The 19,101-nt window shown below is 39.8% G+C and overlaps 1 protein-coding gene across 1 annotated transcript in view; it reads left to right on the forward strand.

The window, feature by feature from the left end:
• The window catches only part of ankrd55 (ankyrin repeat domain 55), a 74,445-nt gene extending 57,276 nt beyond the window's left edge, over positions 1–17,169 (forward strand). Inside the window, exons 8-11 of the mRNA XM_033030314.1 lie at positions 1,024–1,191; positions 5,299–5,963; positions 15,452–15,553; positions 16,605–17,169. Of these exons, the coding sequence (XP_032886205.1) occupies positions 1,024–1,191; positions 5,299–5,963; positions 15,452–15,553; positions 16,605–16,873 (1,204 nt within the window). The 3' untranslated portion in view covers positions 16,874–17,169. The remainder of the gene's footprint in view (positions 1–1,023; positions 1,192–5,298; positions 5,964–15,451; positions 15,554–16,604) is intronic.
• The last annotated feature ends 1,932 nt before the right edge of the window (positions 17,170–19,101 follow it).

A 19,101-nucleotide genomic window follows, 5' to 3' on the forward strand; every position in this document is an offset into this window, starting at 1 on the left:
ATATTGGACTGCATTATAATCATTATTGCCCATTTCAGCAAAATAATAAAAACAATTTAACAAAAAAACAAGTTGCAATAATATAGCTTTCTATCGTGTCTACAGACTATTCTAAAGCTTTTAGCATTTAATGATTTCCATTCTAGGTTATTGTTGTATGTCATTAGACATTACTATCAATTAGTGCAGAAGAGGATTCCATAAATAGCAGAGGCGTAATCGCTCTTTTGGAACATTGAAAACGTTTAGTTTCATTTGCCAGCTTTATACTAAAGCACATTATGATTTATAGATTGAAAATTTGGTGATAGTGCATTCCTAACCTTAGAACATGTATTCCAAATTACCTTACTTTTTAAAATAAATTTATGCAGTTCCCAGGGTAGGAGAGTCTAAAATTGAAGGACATTGGTTTAAAGTGAGAGGGGAAATTTTTAATTAGGACCCGTGGGTTAACCTTTTCATACAGTGGGTGGTAGATCGATAAGAAAGATTTGAAAGAAGGTGGTCCAAGCGCAGGCAAGTAGGATTAATTTAGTTTATCAACTTGGCCAGCATTGATAGGCTGGGCTGAAGGGTCTGTTTCTGTGCTACATAGCTCTATGACTATACTGCTACCGTTCCTATTCTGTGCATGTGAGATAGCAGTAAACATCCTTGCTATTATTTTATCTGACAGTTTGCAAGTTCTCAGAAGTGTTCTGGTTATAGATAAGTTCTGCTTATCTACCCTGAACCTCTGAACAAATTTAAAGAGCTCCAGGTTCAAACATCATGAATCTCTTTCTGCTTCTCAACCCAGAGTTGCAGTTTCACAGTATAATCAGTGAGAAATGTACACTTTGAAATCTATTCTTACCCTTAAATCTTCTTTGTAATTTTCACCACATAGCTTTCCCACTGTACTCATATCGAAGCATCTGATCAAACATGCATTGTTGATATGTGTATTAAGAATCAATGGTATTTACTAACAAGGGGTAAAATATGTTGCCTTTTTGATATGTGTTATCATTTCCCCAGGACACCACTTCATTGGGCTGCTGCTGCTGGGAAGACAGACTGTGTGCGATCTTTGATAGAGCTAGGCGTGGATAGCAGTCCAAGAGATATCAATGAAAACACTCCTTTAACATATGCAATGTACTGTGGGCACACAGCATGTGTCAAGCTGTTTTCACAGGAGAATAGGTGGGTTGCACAGAAACCTATCAATTATTTGTGTGAAGAGCATGTTGGATAAATAATACATTGCCCCTGATCTAGAGTATCACCTGGCTACAGTATAAATATGTTCAAATGAAAGATTGCAGCTTTTCTGTATTTTTCAACTCGAGGTTTTTTAGCTTTGGTGAATTGAATTAAGTACTTACGGTATAACACAAAAAGTGAATCTATCAGGCTAAATAAAGGATAGTATTCAAACTAATGATCAGGTTAGCTCATCTCTCTCAAAAGCCGTACTATTTTCAGATGAGACTGCATGTGTTGTGCTAATTATTGCAGAATTATGGACAGCTTTTAGGGCAATGTTGGAAACAAAGTCTGATAGGTCATGTTCAACATCATGCAAATAACTCTATTCAAAAGACAAACCACCAGGATACAAGATAAACTGAAGAATAAAAATGATGCTACAAAGCCGACACTAATTGCAAGAACTAATGCTAACTTTTTCCCAGTAATAATTATATTATAAAGTTACTATGAAAATGTGTTAATTAGTTATCCTGTGGTAGTAATACCATCTTAAAAATTAAATTAAATTAAATTAAATTGATTGATTGCTAGATACAGCATGGAAACCGGCCCTGTGACCCAACAGGTCCATGTCAACAATCAATCACCCATTCACACTATATTATCCCACTTTTGCATCCATTCCCTACACATTCGGGTCAATTTATAGATACAAATTAACTTACAAACTCTCACATCTTTGAGATGTGGGAGGAAACCGGCCTCGGTGGCACAGCGGTAGAGTTGTTGCTTTACAGCGCTTGCAGCGCCAGATACCCAGCTATGGGTGCTGTCTGTACGGAGTTTGTACGTTATCCTTGTGATTGCGTGGGTTTTCTCCGAGATCTTCAGTTTCTTCCCACACTCCAAAGAAGTACAGGTATGTAGGTTAATTGGCTTCGTGTTTTGTATAAAATTGTCCCTAGTGTGTGCAGGATAGTGTTAATGGGCGGGGATCGCCGGTCGGTGTGGACTTGGTGGGCCGAAGGGCCTGTTTCCGAGCTGTATCACTAAACTAAAAAAAAAACGAAACCTGGAGAAAACCCATGGGGTCACAGGAGAACGTGCAAACTCCACAACAACAACAACAACATCCAATGTCAGGATTGAACCCAGGTCTCTGACGCTGTGAGGCAGAAGTTCTACAACCTGTGCAGTGATACAACATAAATAAACAACATTGCATACATAGATAGAATTTTTAGGACACCAGGATGCTCCCTATAATTAAAATACCCTAAAATAAATCAACAAGTAGATTGGTCAGTGGTAGCATCTTCACTTGTCAGTTGTAAATATTATTGAATATGGGTTATCCTTCTACTTCCCTTCCTTCCTTCCTCTTCCAGAATACAGTTAGGCAAGTTGAGTAGTACAGGTAGAATAGCATAATTTACATGTCTCCAAGAAACTTATCGAAGATAGACACAAAAAACTTGGAGTAACTCAGCGGGTCAGGCAGCATCTCTGGAGGAAAGGAATAGGTGACATTTCGGGTTGAGACCCTTCTTCAGGCTTATCAAAATGTATTTCATAATAGCCCAGAACATGCTGTGATATATTTCTCATTATTACTGGATAAAAACCTCTGGCACCTGAAATTAGATAGGGATACAAAGGAATGCACAAAGGAATATTTGTGTTTCCTTTCTCCTCCAATTGATGCACTATTTAAGTCTCCAACAATGGAACCATTAATGAAAACACTATAAAGGCATAAACAAATTAATTGCCTTGCATAATTGAACAAGAAAAATAAAACACAATTAAGTTTATTTTTCAGTTGAGTTTATAGCATCACAGTAGGTTACAATCATAGTGAAACACCTCACAGACAATGAAAATTTAATTTTAAAATAAGAAAATTAATTTATGCCATTTTTTAAAATTAAAGTTAAAATAGTGCCTTCCTGTTTAAATTTCTGCATTAGTCCCGTGCAGATATCCCAATCATTACCTTGCGTTCTATATAACATTTAAGTACAATTTAAATTTCCTTCTTTTACTTCCTATTTTGCCACCTCTAAGGATTATTTAAACTGATTGGTCAAATCAGTTTGATTTTGCAGAGAATGTCAAATTCAGGATGTCAGGAAGAATTCTGTGCTCTAAAGCTGCAAAAACATTGTGAACAATGCTCTTCCAAGGCGAATAGGATGATTCTTTCATCAAACAACAAAAGGCTGGAGGAACTCAGCGGGTCAGGCAGCATCTGTGGAGGGAATAGACAGATGACGTTTTGGGTTGGGATCCTTCATCAGCCCTATGTAGCTGGCGGCGGAAAGCAGGAAAGGGAGAATAAGGTGGGGTGGAGGTGGGGCAAGTGATAGATGGATACATAACATAGAAACATAGAAAATAGGTGCAGGAGTGGGCCATTTGGCCCTTCGAGCCAGCACCGCCATTCAATATGATCATTGTTGATCATTCAAAATCTGTACCACGTTCTGGCTTTTTTCCCCATATCCCTTGATTCCCTTAGCCCTAAGAGCTAAATCTATCTCCCTCTTGAAAACATCGAGTGAATTGGCCTCCACTGCCTTCTGTGGCAGAGAATTCCACAGATTCACAACTCTCCGGGTGAAAAGGTTTTTCCTGATCTCAGTCCTAAATGGCCCACCTCATATTCTTAAACTGTGACCCCTGGTTCTTGACTCCCCCACAATCGGGAACATTTTTCCTGCATCTACCCTGGCCAATCCTCTAAGAATTTTAAACGTTTCTATAAGATGCCCTCTCATCCTTCTAAATTCCAGTGAATACAAGCCCAGTTGACCCATTCTTTCATCATATGTCAGTCCCGCCAACCCGAGAATTAACCTGGTGAACCTACGCTGCACTCCCCCAATAGCAATAATGTCCTTCCTCAAATTAGGAGACCAAAATTACACACGATACTCCAGGTGCAGATACAAGTGATGAATGGCAGATTGGTGGAGTATGTAACAAAGGCTAGATGTGAAAAGGAAACAAAAGAGCGACAGATAAGTAAATTGTTAAATGTGAATGCAAAGGGGGGAATATGTGTGGACATGCACAAGTGGGGAGAGAAAAGTGGGAAGATAAAAAGGTAATTATGGGACTTGGAGATGGAGGATGACGAGGGGAAAGGAGCAGGATGACTTGGGTGGTGGAAATAAGTGCAATTTGTGTATCCTGGGATGAAGATTAAGGGAAGGAGAGAGCAAGTGGGAAATTGGAGAAATCAATGTTAAATCCGTTGGGTTGTAAGCTTCCCAAATGGAATATGAGGTGTGTTCTTCCAGTTAGCGCAGGGCCTCGCTCTGGCAATGGAGGAAGCCATGGGTAGAAAGATTGGTATGGGAAAGGGAAGGAGATTTAAAATGGTTAGCAGAATGCAAGTGTTCAGCAAAACGATTGTCTAATCTATCTTTGTTCTCACCAATGTAATGGCTGAATAGCTTGAGAAGTTACAAGTTTCTTCCACCACCATTTACCTTTGAATGTCCAAATTAAAATCATCCCTGGTGAAAAATAGAGAATCTTTGGAGAATGATATGGTTTTATTCACATAGGAGAACATATTATTCCGGCTGATAGGTTTTTTGCAACTAACACCGAAAAATGAACTAAATGGCTAAAGCTACAATTGGTCCTCAAATGAAAGCTAGCCCAGTTGAATTTACAACTCAAGTAAGAATAAAATGTACAAATTAACATGCCCCTCAAAACACTAATGGTAACATTAATCCCTTCACATAAAATCGGCACACAAGAGCATTTGCCGGTACAAAATGCACTTGGTCGGTAACAATATCAAATAAGCAAATCAGTAACTGTGAACAGACTTCAATATATATATAGTAATAAAAAATGTAAAAATAATTCATTTAAAGTAACAAACTAAATACAGGGAAGAAAACTATAAAAACATGATTTATGTCTCTCGCCAATGATCAAACAATAACATAGTATGAAACTAAACATTACAAAAAATCCATAAAAATCAATGGTTACTTAATGTTTTAAATAATAGTCAAATTAAAAATGTAATAAAATCAATTTAAAAATTCTTGCAAATGTTATTATTTACCACAGATCTGACCCTATAAGACAGCAATCTGCTCAAAGCACAAAGAAGAAGGAGGGACGTTTTAGTGTTTTGAACCAGATATTCTCCTGTAAGAAGAAAAAAGATGAGCAAAAAATCACTCGGAAAGATAAAAACAAGGACAAATGTCTGAGAGATGAAACTTCTGAAGTTGATGAGATCATAACAACTTTTGATTGCATTTTGGATCCCAAAAATTGTGATGACCTGGAAAAGCGGGTACAAGAGAATAGACTGAGGAAAACAACTGCAGAGCTTACAATTCGAAAATGCCGGCCTTCAAACAAAAACCAAATATATAAAAGTCTTCCCCCTATACAGACAGAGAGCCTTCCGCCACCAATGCGTAACTATCCTCTGTTTTCAAATTCACCTTGTATGATTCAGAACGCAGATAGTAAAGCTAGTACACATCATTTTGCGCACATATCCCAAAAGAGCCGCAGTGAACATGACTTGTTTGTGAATCGAACCAGTGCTCAACAAATTTTGGATGGTCTTTGGGCTAAAGATACCAATCATATTTTGCCTCACAAAGCATGGACTGCTCCTCCTTCAGCAAAGTTGTTGGAAGTTTTTCTGCAAGAAAGGGCCAAACATATGGAACTCTCACAGCATCCTCACCTTCCCTACTTACACAGCAATCCTAAAGGTAATTCTTAAAATATTGTATTAAAATTATTGACTTCAAATAGCACTATATCTCAAAACTGTTCATGCATTTAAATGGTACAATGTAATGTAGATAAACCTGTTACTAACAGATGAACGCTAAAGGTTTAGAAAAATCTCTCTGCACTTCAACAAGTGCACTAACACAACTTTTCACGAGGAGCCCACACCTTTATATCCCAGTCTATCTGACAAACTGATTCCATGCTAATTAACATCAATGCTCTGAAAGGGATGTTTACTACTCATTTGCACCAATGCTGATAATCATCCAAGAACTGCAGTGTGATATCTTCAATTGCTGAAGAGTGACCAAGAATATTTGACAGATTTCTAGAGCCAGGAGTGATTCACTGTGAACGGTCCCAGCACTCTGTACTCCCTCTAAGGCAAGAATGTCTTTCCTCAGATTTGGAGACCAAAACTGTACACAATACTCCAGGTGTGGTCTCACCAATACCGTGTACAACTGCAGTAGAACCTTCCTGCTCCTATACTCAAATCCTTTTGCTATGAATGCTAACATACCATTCACTTTTTTCACTGCCTGCTGCACCTGCATGCCTACTTTCAATGCCTGGTGTACCATGACACCCAGGTCTCATTGCATCTCCCCTTTTCCAAATCGGCCACCATTTAGATAATAGTCTACTTTCCTGTTTTTGCCACCAAAGTGGATAACCTCATATTTATCCACATTTTACTGCATCTGCCATGCATTTGCCCACTCACCCAGCCTATCCAAGTCACCTTGCAGCCTCCTAACATCCTCCTCACAGCTAACACTGCCCCCCAGCTTCGTGTCATCCGCAAACTTGGAGATGTTGCATTCAATTCCCTCGTCCAAATCATTAATATATATTGTAAATAGCTGGGGTCCCAGCACTGAGCCTTGCGGTACCCCACTAATCACTGCCTGCCATTGTGAAAAGGACCCGTTTACTCCTACTCTTTGCTTCCTGTTTGCCAGCCAGTTCTCTATCCACATCAATACTGAACCCCCAATACCGTGTGCTTTAAGTTTGTATACTAATCTCTTATGTGGGACCTTGTCAAAAGCCTTCTGAAAGTCCAGATATAACACATCCACTGGTTCTCCCTTATCCACTCTACTAGTTACATCCTCGAAAAATTCTATAAGATTCGTCAGACATGATTTACCTTTCGTAAATCCATGCTGACTTTGTCCAATGATTTCACCACTTTCCAAATGTGCTGCTATCCCATCTTTAATAACTGATTCTAGCAGTTTCCCCACTACCGATGTTAGACTAACCGGTCTGTAATTCCCCCTTTTCTCTTCCCCTCCCTTTTTCAAAAGTAGGGTTACATTAGCTACCCTCCAATCCTCAGGAACTACTCCAGAATCCTCAGGAACTACTCCAGAATCCTCAGGAACTACTCCAGAATCCAACATATTCAACTCTCACTACCACCGTAACAGACACAAGTACAGGAAAAACTTGCCAGTCTTCTTTATGGCAATGCATCCATTCAAGCAGGCGTATTAATGTTAAGCTTCTTCATGGTGAGGCTATCACTTAGCAATGCATTTTCAATCATTTTTCTCACTGGAGTGAGCTGCATGCTTGGTGGTCGCTGCAAACTTCAGTTATTATCCTTCATTTTATTTTAATGCATCTCAAACATGATAATCTTTTATGGAAAGGCAGGTTGACAATATTAGAGAGTGGTGTTAGAGAATATTAGAGAATATTGTTCTGTATCCTGCCACCTATCAGTGCCTAGTAAAGGTGAAGTCTGGGCATTGGTTATGTCTTTGATAATCAAGTGGACATTACATCAACACTACTTGATGCTGAAGCAAGCAACATCCTAACCCTAACACTGGAGTGTTGCCATCATGTACTGTCTGTGGAATCCCTAAAGCCATGTGGTATATTTGCCTAAACTACTCCCACTGTCTGGGAGTAGAGCTGAAGAGGATCTTCAGTCTGTGAGATGTATTTTGACAGCAACGCAGGGAAGGGCTGGCATAGTCCTCCTTTGCCATTCTTCCAGGGTTTCTGGGAAATTGTTCTTGTTCAGTTTCAGTTTAATATATTGTCACGTTTTCACTCCTGCTTCAGAGTTCTTCACCAAGGTCTGTCTTACTGGTGGGTTTCTCTCCTTTTACATCTGGTTATGCCACACCGAGGAGCCACCATTGAAACATCCACAACAAAGACATATTAACCGACAAAAGTCATGCTGCACTTACCATTAGTTTAGAATTCATATTCTGCTGGAGCAATCATCTAAGGTCATCTGTACCTGACTCGCAAACAAAGTCATCTATTTAAATAACCAAAGTGCATTGGGTGCGTATAGATGGTGCACATTGCAGCCACGGGTGGTTGATGGAATGAATGCATTGGTAAATTTATAAAGTATCAATCAAGCAAGCTGCTTTGTCCTGAAAGTTGTTGACACAGCATTCCTCCATGTGAATAGATTTCAGTTACGCTGTTATGCTCTGTTTCTGTTATGCTCCTGTTTGTCTTAAAGATGGTGAAAAGGCCTGGGGTGTCAAGAGATGAGTCATCTACCATAGCATATCCACCATCTGAAATGTTCTTGCAGCCTTGTTATTTATGTGACTGGTCCAGGTGGGATTATGTTTAATGGTGACCACAAGGTATTGATGGTTAGAGAACTTGGCAATAGTGAAATCATTGAATGTCAATGATAGGTAAATAACCTCTCTCTTATCAGAGATGCTCATTGCCTTGCATTTCTGCCTTGCCACATATATCAGCCCATGTCTGACTGTTATCTGGCCTACCTCATTTGTTGAAGAACTGTAAATTGTAAAGAGTTATGAAGGAACATGCTTGGGTAACATCTCCACCCACATGTAGCAGGGTCCTGACAAAACCTCCAAATTCAGAATAATTTGGATATTCTGGAATTGGTTCCAGCATTATCATCATCTTAGTTTGGTTGCAACTTGTTTGGTAACAAGTAGTCGTAATAGTACTGCAACAGCTTTCGAAACATGGGCTACAGCTTAATAAGCCAGCTGTCACAATGTAAGAGAGATCTGATGCATGGCACAAGGTTCCAACGTTTCTCAGTCTTCAGCACAGATGCTACTGTCCCAGATATTTCAGAGGGGATAGGATCTGTTTATGGTGGTCAAGAAAAGCTGTCAAAGGGGATATTTAAAGGCATGACCAAAACAGTCAACTATTCAACAAATTCATAGGTATAACAAGAAAAGCATGCTAAAAAGAATCAGGCAAAGCTTACAAGATTGCACAGTCCTGCATATGTGTAAAAAGGAACTGCAGATGCTGGTTTACATCGAAAATAGACACAAAGTGCCGGAGTAACTAGGGGTTCAGGTAGCATCTCTGGAGAAAAGGAACAGGTGATGTTTCAAAGCAAGACCCTTCATCAGACTGAGAGTTACTGAGGGTTCCCTGACTCTCAGTCTGATGAAGGGACTTGACCCAAAACCTCACCTATTCCTTTTCTCCAGAGATGCTGCCTGAGCCACTGAGTCACTCCAGCATTTTGTCTCTATCTACAGTCCTGTAAATATTTGCTATTTACAACCACCCTGCCACACATTTTAAATGTTTGCTGTTGATATCTACAAGCCACTACATGGCTTTAAAAACCTCATCTAGCATTACACACGTGGTTATAAACATATGGTAAATACTCCTTTGATGTAACTGTCATCCTCCTCGATTTTTATGCCTTAACTACATCGCATGATAATCAAGGGATACATTTCTCCAAGGAAAATGTACTATAGTTGATTCCCTTCCAAACTTAGAATATAAGAACATACAAAACAGGAGCACAAATAAACCTATGAGACCCTTCAGTCTGGACTGCCATTCAATAAAATCACGATTGTTCTAATTTTAACATCAATACTTTGTTCCTGGTGGTTCAAACCTCTGCCTTAAATATATTCACTAATTCCCAATTCCACATTTGCCTGGGATAAAGAATTCCAAAGATCAATGATCCCCTGAGAGAAGTCATCTATATTACTAAAAGTAAGATCTTGACCACTTCCTGTTTTTCTGTTTCATGATTTTTGAAATAACGCTGCCACTTACGACTGAATTTTGGCCATCTTACTCAGAGTCCACCTCCGCTGCGTAGGACAAGAGGATTTTTCCCATCGATGAAAAATAAAAGAGTTATTAATGTTTAAAAAATGTTGACATTCTCTCTGCTGCCCCTGCTGGTGGGAGGGGGGAGGGACTATAAAACCCGGAAGTGTTGTGCCTCACTCAGTCTCTGCAAGATGGAGGAAGCGAGAGGGTCACGTCTCTCTGAGCTTTGAATAACACGGAACACATGTCTACTCAACTATGAGTGCCCTTAATGTGGTTTGAAAATGAAAATGTGGTTGCTTTGAAATGCTGCACTGCAAATGGTTGTTGATGGTGGCGGTAATAGCTTTGAAATGCTGCACTGCAAATGGTTGTTGGTGGTGGCGGTAACTGCTTTGAAATGCTGCACTTCAAATGGTTGTTGGTGGTGGCGGTAACTGCTTTGAAATGCTGCACTGCAAATGGTTGTTGGTGGTGGTAATTGCTTTGAAATGCTGCACTGCAAATGGTTGTTGGTGGTGGTGGTAACTGCTTTGAAATGCTGCACTGCAAATGGTTATTGGTGGTGGTAATTGCTTTGAAATGCTGCACTGCAAATGGTTGTTGATGGTGGCGGTAATAGCTTTGAAATGCTGCACTGCAAATGGTTGTTGGTGGTGGCGGTAACTGCTTTGAAATGCTGCACTGAAAATGGTTGTTGGTAGTGGCGGTAACTGCTTTGAAAAGTTGCACTGCAAATGGTTGTTGGTGATGGTGGTAACTTGACAACTTCCTGTTTGCACTGTATATTGATTTTAGATAAAATGATTCCACTTACGGCTGTGATTTTTGGCCACCTTACTCAGTCCCCCTCCGCTCATCAGCTGCAGAGGATTCTTCCCATTAATAAAAAAATAAAAGTGTTATTAGTGTTTAAAAAATTGTTGAGAATCTCTCTCCTGTCAATCACGCAATGAAACCACACCCTTTCCGGTGGGAGGGCGAGGGATTATAAAACCCGGAAGGGTGGGTGTGGCTCAGTCTCTGCAAGATGGGGGAGGGAGAGGTCACGACTGTCTGAGCTGTGAATCAACTGAACACACTGAATGTCTATTGAACTGTGAGTGTGGTGTTTAGGTGGTGTTTTGTGTGGGTTTTATGGTGGTTTCACCCTGCTTGAAATGGTATGAAACTGCATTTGAATGTGGTGGCCTTGCACCCTGCATGAAATGGTATGAAACTGCATTTGAATTTGGTGGCCTTGCACTCTGCATGAAATGGTATGAAACTGCATTTGAATTTGGTGGCCTTGCACTCTGCATGAAATGGTATGAAACAGCACTAGCATTTGGTGGCCTTGCACCATGCTTGAAATGGCATGAAACTGCATTTGAGTTTGGTGGCCCTGTACCCTGCTTGAAGTGGTAGGAAACTGCACTTGAGTTTGGTGGCCCTGCACTCTGCTTGAAGTGGTAGGAAACTGCACTTGAGTTTGGTGGCCCAGCACCCTGCTTGAAGTGGTATGAAACTGCACTTGAATTTGGTAGCTTTGCACCCTGTTGAAGTGGTAGGAAACTGCACCTGAATTTGGTGGCCTTGCATCCTGCTTGAAATGTTAGGAAACTGCATTTGAATTTGGTGGCCGCGCACCCGGCTTGAAATGGAATTTCAAGGAATAGCCGTGAGTCAACTGCTCGCCCACCAGCCGTGAGTGAGCTGCCAGCACATCAGGCTTGAGTAACTGAGCTGTCACCCCAAGAATCCATTTGGCCCACAATGTTCATACTAGCCCTCTGGAAACCAGTCCCTTCAGCCCACAATACCCATACTAGCGCTCCAGAAATTGGAATTGGTGGAGAGGTGGAATATTGCGTTAGGGGACCAGACCTCCCGTGTGAACATGGGACCCAATGGGTCCCACTTAGTCTAATATTCCTTACAATAAGGGCCAATGTTTCACTAAACTTCCTGATTACTTCCTGAATCTGTATGTTGTAGCGGGGACTCGTAGGAGTCCAGCCTAAAACTAGTCGGACACAAGTGTGTGCACTAGACGTGTATAATCTCTCTAATACAGTTCCCTACTCTTCGAAGGACACGGGCGTTGCCCGGCCTTAAATACCAAATCAGGTACTGACCCCGTGACTAGCGCCTCAAACACCAAGACCCCGCCCTCTAGAAACGATGTTTCGTTGTGACCTTGGATTGTCACCAGGTGCCACCACAATGTGAACTCAGAGTACTTCCTTTGTTCTGCAACATTTTACTGTCTCATCACAGTTAATAATATTTTTTAGTATGCTTGTCACCCGCCCTAGAAAAGGATGTGTTAGGGTAAGAAAGATTGCAGGGGAGATTCACCAGGATGTTGCCTCGAATAGAGGCCATTACCAAAAGGAGAGATTGGAGAGAGGCACAAGAGAATCTGTGGCAAAAACAGGAGAGTAACTGGAGGAACTAAGTGAGTCATGGAGCAAGTGGAGGGAAATGGATAGTCGACATTTGGGTTGAAATCCTTCATCCAGTCTAGATTTCCATGTGTCTGCTACCCTTGTTCTTCTTGATGGTAGAGATCATTAAATTGAAAGGTCCTATCAGAATAGCTTACTGCATTGTCTTTTGCAGGCGATACATACTTCAACCACAATGTGTTAATGGTGAATAACTTGAATGTGTAGGGTAATGGATAAGCTGCCAAACAAGTGAGTTGCTTTGGCTTTATTTTGTAAATCTTCTTCATTGTTGTATTTTATATTTCTGGCAAGTCTGTCAGGGGTAATGCCCTCTAGCTGAAGAATGTCAGTGTCAGGATATCTGCTTTGGAAAGGAAATAATCTGTCTGGAGGATCTGCAGGATCTGTCTGGTCTCTAAACTATTTAGATTTGGTAAGTCAGTTGGAATATTGAGTCTTCTTCTTCTTCTTGCGTATGGCGTGCACAGCCTAAAGTTGTAGGACAACTTGTTCTATTTGGTTGATTGCATTCGTCGAAACAGGGCGGACCACGTGAAGGTTGCAAACTCCCACCCCGGAATATTAAGTAAATATATTTGGATGAAAGGAATTTGTAGCTTGTGCCCTGTGTTGCGCTCTTCCTATATTTTATACTGCTGCCTTCAAAACTATTAGACTATTGCTTTTTCTAAAAGATGTTCCTTGACAAAGGTCTGCTCTAAATATGTTATTTACCTTCTATTACTTTATTTCTACTTAAGCAGAAACATTTTCTAACTATTATTGTATTATATTGTATTCTGAAGACATATATTCTGAACTAACTGTCTCCAGGATTATTCCCAGGATCCAATTATGCCCACTGATAATACATTTAGCATATCTCTTTGGTTTCTCCGAATTATTGTAAATTATGCTGCTTTCACAGAGCAACTTTACCAACATGAGACAGATAGCCTCTTGATATATTTATTCACAAATCTTTCAAAGACAGTCTGTTTATGTAAATAGTTGTAACTGTAACTTTGAGATTATCTCTATCAAACAAGCTTCCTGATCCATTTGAAGAACATTTTGTTTAGTTCAGAGATACAGAGTTAAAACAGGCCCACTGAGTCTGTGCCGTCCAACGATCACCCTTACAGAAGCCAATTAATCTGCATGTCTTTGTAATGTGAGAGGTAACCAAGACCAGGGGGAAACCCAGGCGATCACAGGGAGAATGTACAAACTCCATACAGACAGCACCCGTAGTCGGGATCTAACCCGGGTCTCTGTCGCTGTAAGCCAGCAACTCTACTGCTGCAGCACTCTGCTGCCCTAGTATGCTTATTATTATCTTTCTCCCAGTGGGCAATGAATGCTTTATCAATGTGTATTACCCAAACTCCTGAAAGCAAAATCTAACCATTCATGGAATACCTCAGTTACTCCAGCACAAGATTCCACCATTCGCATTTCCTTCTGTCTCTCTGACGATGCATGCCTGATATCATTATCATCATCCCATCCCTGTACAGCTGAGGTCACATTAATTTGTACTCTGTAAACTCCCCCAGCCCTCTGACATATGCAAATCAAAACCCAGTTGCAAGTTCCCCCATAGGAATTCTGTTCTCTAGATATGCTGCCTTACCTGCTAAGTCACTCCACCACTGTGTGTCCTTTTGTGTAAACCTCAAGTATCTTCAGTATTAAAAAAGTTATGGCCATTTTCATACTCGGAAATTGGCATCTTGTTCCCTATTGCTTTTTCATTGACTTAACACAAAAGCTGTGATCGAGAACATTTAAAAGCCGATAACTTTCTTAAAATTTAAGAGAACTTAAATACATTTTCAGTTATTATAGATTGAAGCATTCTGAAACAAATATGAAACAATCTTACTTAGATGACTTGAAATTAAAGCATATAATTAGTTAGTTACCTAATTGCAGCTAATTACAAAATTCAATTACTAGATCTAAACATCTATCCATTTCTTAAGAATAGATTAACATTTTTAAATAGCCTAAGTGTCCAAATAACATTCACACAAGAATTCACAATTTAACATAATTTTTAAATCTCATTGTCATGGGTTTATAGGCCAAATGGAAGGAATTTAATGTTTAACACCTGTAAATGAATGGCCATTTAAATCAGCTTGCGAGTGGGATTTTCTGGAACGGGACCATTTGGAACGTTCAGAATGCAGTGAATTTATACCCCCATATCGGCAGCAAATACACTGCCGGTTCTTCGGGGGGGAAAATCACCGTTTCGCAACTTAAAATGTGAATTAAATACATCTTAAGAAACACTTTTATACATAAAAGTAAACTACTTTATTTTACCTGGTCCTCCATAAAATCCATCCCAGTTGTCGGCATTGACGGCTTCAGAAGCTGGTTTTAAAATGACTCCAGCGATTAACTTGTCGGGTGAATTTTTTTTTTAAACACACAGAACGGCCGTAGGAATGATTCTTTAGCAACATCTTGCACTCCAACAAATATAATTCAGGACCCGGTCGGGAAAAAACCCCGTTTTAACCTCACCCCCCCCCCCCTCAAACGCGCCAACATAGCGTACACGGCCAGTGGCAGAATTGCAGCGCCGCTGAAGGTAAGTATTGTAACATACCTATGACATGGCAAATTAAATTTCTCGTATGTTGCAAAACATACTTGGCTAATAAAGTATTATTGTGATTGTGATATTGTTGTTACTTAGTACCGCAACAATTGGAATTCACAACCTTTGAACCTTTAGCTACGGTTGGCCATGTTAGTTACAAAACTGTTCACTGGATCACATCCAGATTAGACAATCAATAATGAAGCTGATTAGATAATCTTTAATGATAGAATATAGATCAAAACAGAAACAGATTCAAAAACAGATATTCATGGAAATCATAATGTTGAAAATATACTCTGCTTATTATTCATTTTAATTTATCTTTTGTCTACAGGTGAAAATGTACATATAACCCCCTTTGAGAAAATGAAAGTAAAAGATTCAATACCTGCAAGGTCCTACCTGGCGCCTATTGTCGATGACTCTGTTCATAAATGTAGGTGAATATTTATTAAGATATCGATGCAAACCATCTTAGCGAAGTCTGATTAATCTTGAATGTTTTTTTCACATCTACATATTCAGTATTTCCAACCAAAACCTTTGGCATATATTTTTTCATTTTGTAGATATTCAGTTCAGGCCCTGGTATAGAATATAAGGGACATCATGTTACAACTTTATAAAACACTGGTTAGATCACACATAGAATATTATGTGCAGTTCCGATTACCGTACTGTCGAAAGGAGGTGATAGCACAGGAAAGCACGCAGAAGAGATTAGCCAGGATCTTGCCTGGATTGAAGCACTTCAGTTAAAAGTCACTGGATAGACTGGGTTTGTTTTCATTAGAGTGGAGGAGGCTGAAGGCTGATCTGATAGGGTATATAAAATTATGAGGGGAATAGTAAAACATATATTTCCCATGATGGGGTGTCTCAGACAAGAAAGCAAGATTTAAAGTGAGATATAGGAGGCTTAAAGGGGATGGGAGGGGGATTTTTTTTCCATACAGAGATTGTTGGTTTGGAATATGTTGCCTGAAGAGGTAGTGAATGCAGATAATCTCACTACTTAAGACAGATCTTGAATCAGCAAGGCAGAGAAGACTATGAAACTTATGAGGGCGAATCAAATAATATGGATAGGTAGAAATGGCAGCATGGACGGTAGGATGAAAGGTTTGTTTCTGTGTTGTACGGCTTGATAGTCTAGCAATGTACAATGCATCAACATTTTGCAGGGAATTATATGTTTGTTAAAATATTAATCTTTCTCATCTTCATTGTAACAACAACAAAACAATACAATTATTGTAATTGTCATCTGCTTACAGAAAAAGTATCAAATGAGGTAAATACATGCAAATCAGCTTATTACTCCCTATATTAAAGTGGGATGTAGACACCTTACTGCAGCTGGCTCAATATCTTGGGTCTGAGGGCATTATTGTGTTGGCTAGGCAAATAATGCCTTTTTTTAAATTAGAAAAGTGAACTTAAATATGTTTCTTATCAATGTTGACAATTCTTTCTTTTGATTGTAGGTAATCTTCGATCAGAAGTGCCAAAAACCAGAGCACAGCCTCAGACTTCTGTATGGACTGCTCCAGTAAATCGCCCACCAAGACTCCCATCTAGAATGCAAAGAGAGGGGACTAGTCAAAGCCGTTCATTTTATTCATTTTTGCCAGTCATATCACGCGATTCTATGAGAGTCAACCCTGTACTTCCCGCTATCCCAATTCAGAAGAAGAGCACACATTCAGAAGACTTGTCCAAGTTTGAAAACGATTCCCAGAGAGAGAGTCAATAAATATACGAAAGAAGGACAAAAATTTGGAAATCAAGTTTGATACTTGATCGATTCTGAAAAAGGTGATTACAACCAATGTATTGATAGATAATGTGTTCAAATTAAGTAAGGGAAAACCAGTCGTCACAGTGTTCCTAATCATTAATCAGCAGACCTTTCTAAAAAATCCATACAAGTTAACAGCAGATAAGGACCCGATCAAGTAAGTAAGTAAGTTAGTTTATTGGCCAAGTATTCACATACAAGGAATTTGCCTTGTTGCTCCATCCACAAGTAAAAATATGACATACAGTGACAGTTACGAATGACTCAGAAAACACTAAACATTAATAATAATAAAACATTAATGATAAAACACCATTGATCAAGCATGCGAACCAACAAAATACCAGATCAAAGGGAGGCTACAGATTTTTGGCTGTTGAGTAGAGCAACTACTCGTGGATAAAAACTGTTTTTATGTCTGCCTGTGGCAGCTTTGACAGTCTGGAGTCGTCTTCCAGAGGGAAATGATTCAAAGAGTTTGTGGCCAGGGTGAGAGGAGTCAGAGATGATCTTGCCCGCTCGCTTCCTGGCCCTTGCAGTGTACAGTTCATCAATGGAGAGAAGGTTGCAGCCAATAACCTTCTCAGCTGATCGGACGATTCACTGCAGCCTCCAGGGGTCGTGCTTGGTGGCTGAGCCAAACCAGACCATGATGGAGAAGGTGAGAACAGACTCTACGATGGCCGTGTAGAATTGGACCATCATTGCCTGTGGCAGATTGTTTCTCCTCATCTGCCATAGGAAGTACATCCTCTGTTGGACCTTTTTGACTGTGGAGTCGATGGTAGCCCCCCACTTAAGGTCCTTGGATATGATGGTTCCCAGGAACTTAAAATACTCCACAGATGTGACTGTGGTGTTGTTGGTGGTGAGTGGGGTGAGGGGAGGGGGAGCTCTCCTAAAGCCTACAATAAATTCCACTGTCTTAAGAGCATTGAGCTCTAGGTTGTTGTGTCGGCACCAGGACGCCAGCTGTGACACTTCCTGTCTGTAGGCAGATTCCTCCCCATCCTGGATCAGTCCAATCAAGGTTGTGTCATCCGCTTGAGAAGCTTGACAGAGGTTCAAGTTTAACTACAATACTTTTACAAGACCAAATAGCTTGATACAGCATAAGAGAGTGAACTGATGTTATGTTAGCATTGTAGGCTTTGCATATGCCAAACTTTAACATCATCCTGATGACTTTTCTGAGGTCCACCTAATTGCAATACATTTTCCAATACTCTCACTAGGATTATCTCTAGCACACAGATCATTTACCCGCTTGCTACAATATATTAAATATATTGGTTGTAATTACATTATTCATCATGGATCAGGTATTAAACTTTACCACTCTGGATTGCTCATCCTCTCATTATGTTAATAATCTTACCTATGAAAATGAAAACTTTTTGGGGGGATTTTGATACCTTCAGCGTGTTCCAAGTTTTATTTTGCATATCCCCATTCAAATAATTGTGCAGTTACATTAGTGTATTATACAGATGTGAACATCCACAGTGTGCTGGACATCAGTCCCAGTGGAAGAACACACAAATCGCATTCCCCTCTTCTTTCCCTTTACCTCTGTAACTTTTTTTCTCTCACATGTCCAAGGGAATTAAGGGATAATATGCAATGATCTTCTGTCAATTTCAGGTAAATCTGGAGTGAACAAGCATCATGATTATTCATTTCTCCTTTGATTCGTTTGGCATGCCTACTCTATGCGCTGATTTACATTGCCAATTAACCTTCCAGTACTTTTTGCAGTGTTGGGGGGTACAGGATCATCTGGTGGAAACCCATACATTTATGAGAAAGATGTGTAAATGCCACAAAGACAGCAGCCAAAGTCAGGAAGAAAAATGATTGATACTTACTTGGAATATCTGCAACTGCCAAAATGAAGTACTTATTGTCAAGTGTAGGATCAAATTAGTGAAAAGCTAAAAATGTTAAATGCTTTCTGCCCACAGAAGTGACCTTGGATTCCAAGGTCAGGTTCTGATGACAATTCTCTATGCTTATTCACTCCAGATATGTCTGAAATCTCAATATCTTAATTACTTGGTTTACACATGATGAATGGTCACGTTAGTATTGCACCATATGGTGATTGGTATCATTGAACCAGTATACCTTTAAGAAATTGATATCTAAAAGAGACCAAAAGTGAGAAGAAAAGTCTATGGGTA

Source organism: Amblyraja radiata, chromosome 1 (assembly GCF_010909765.2).
Source record: "Amblyraja radiata isolate CabotCenter1 chromosome 1, sAmbRad1.1.pri, whole genome shotgun sequence".
NCBI lineage: Eukaryota > Metazoa > Chordata > Chondrichthyes > Rajiformes > Rajidae > Amblyraja > Amblyraja radiata.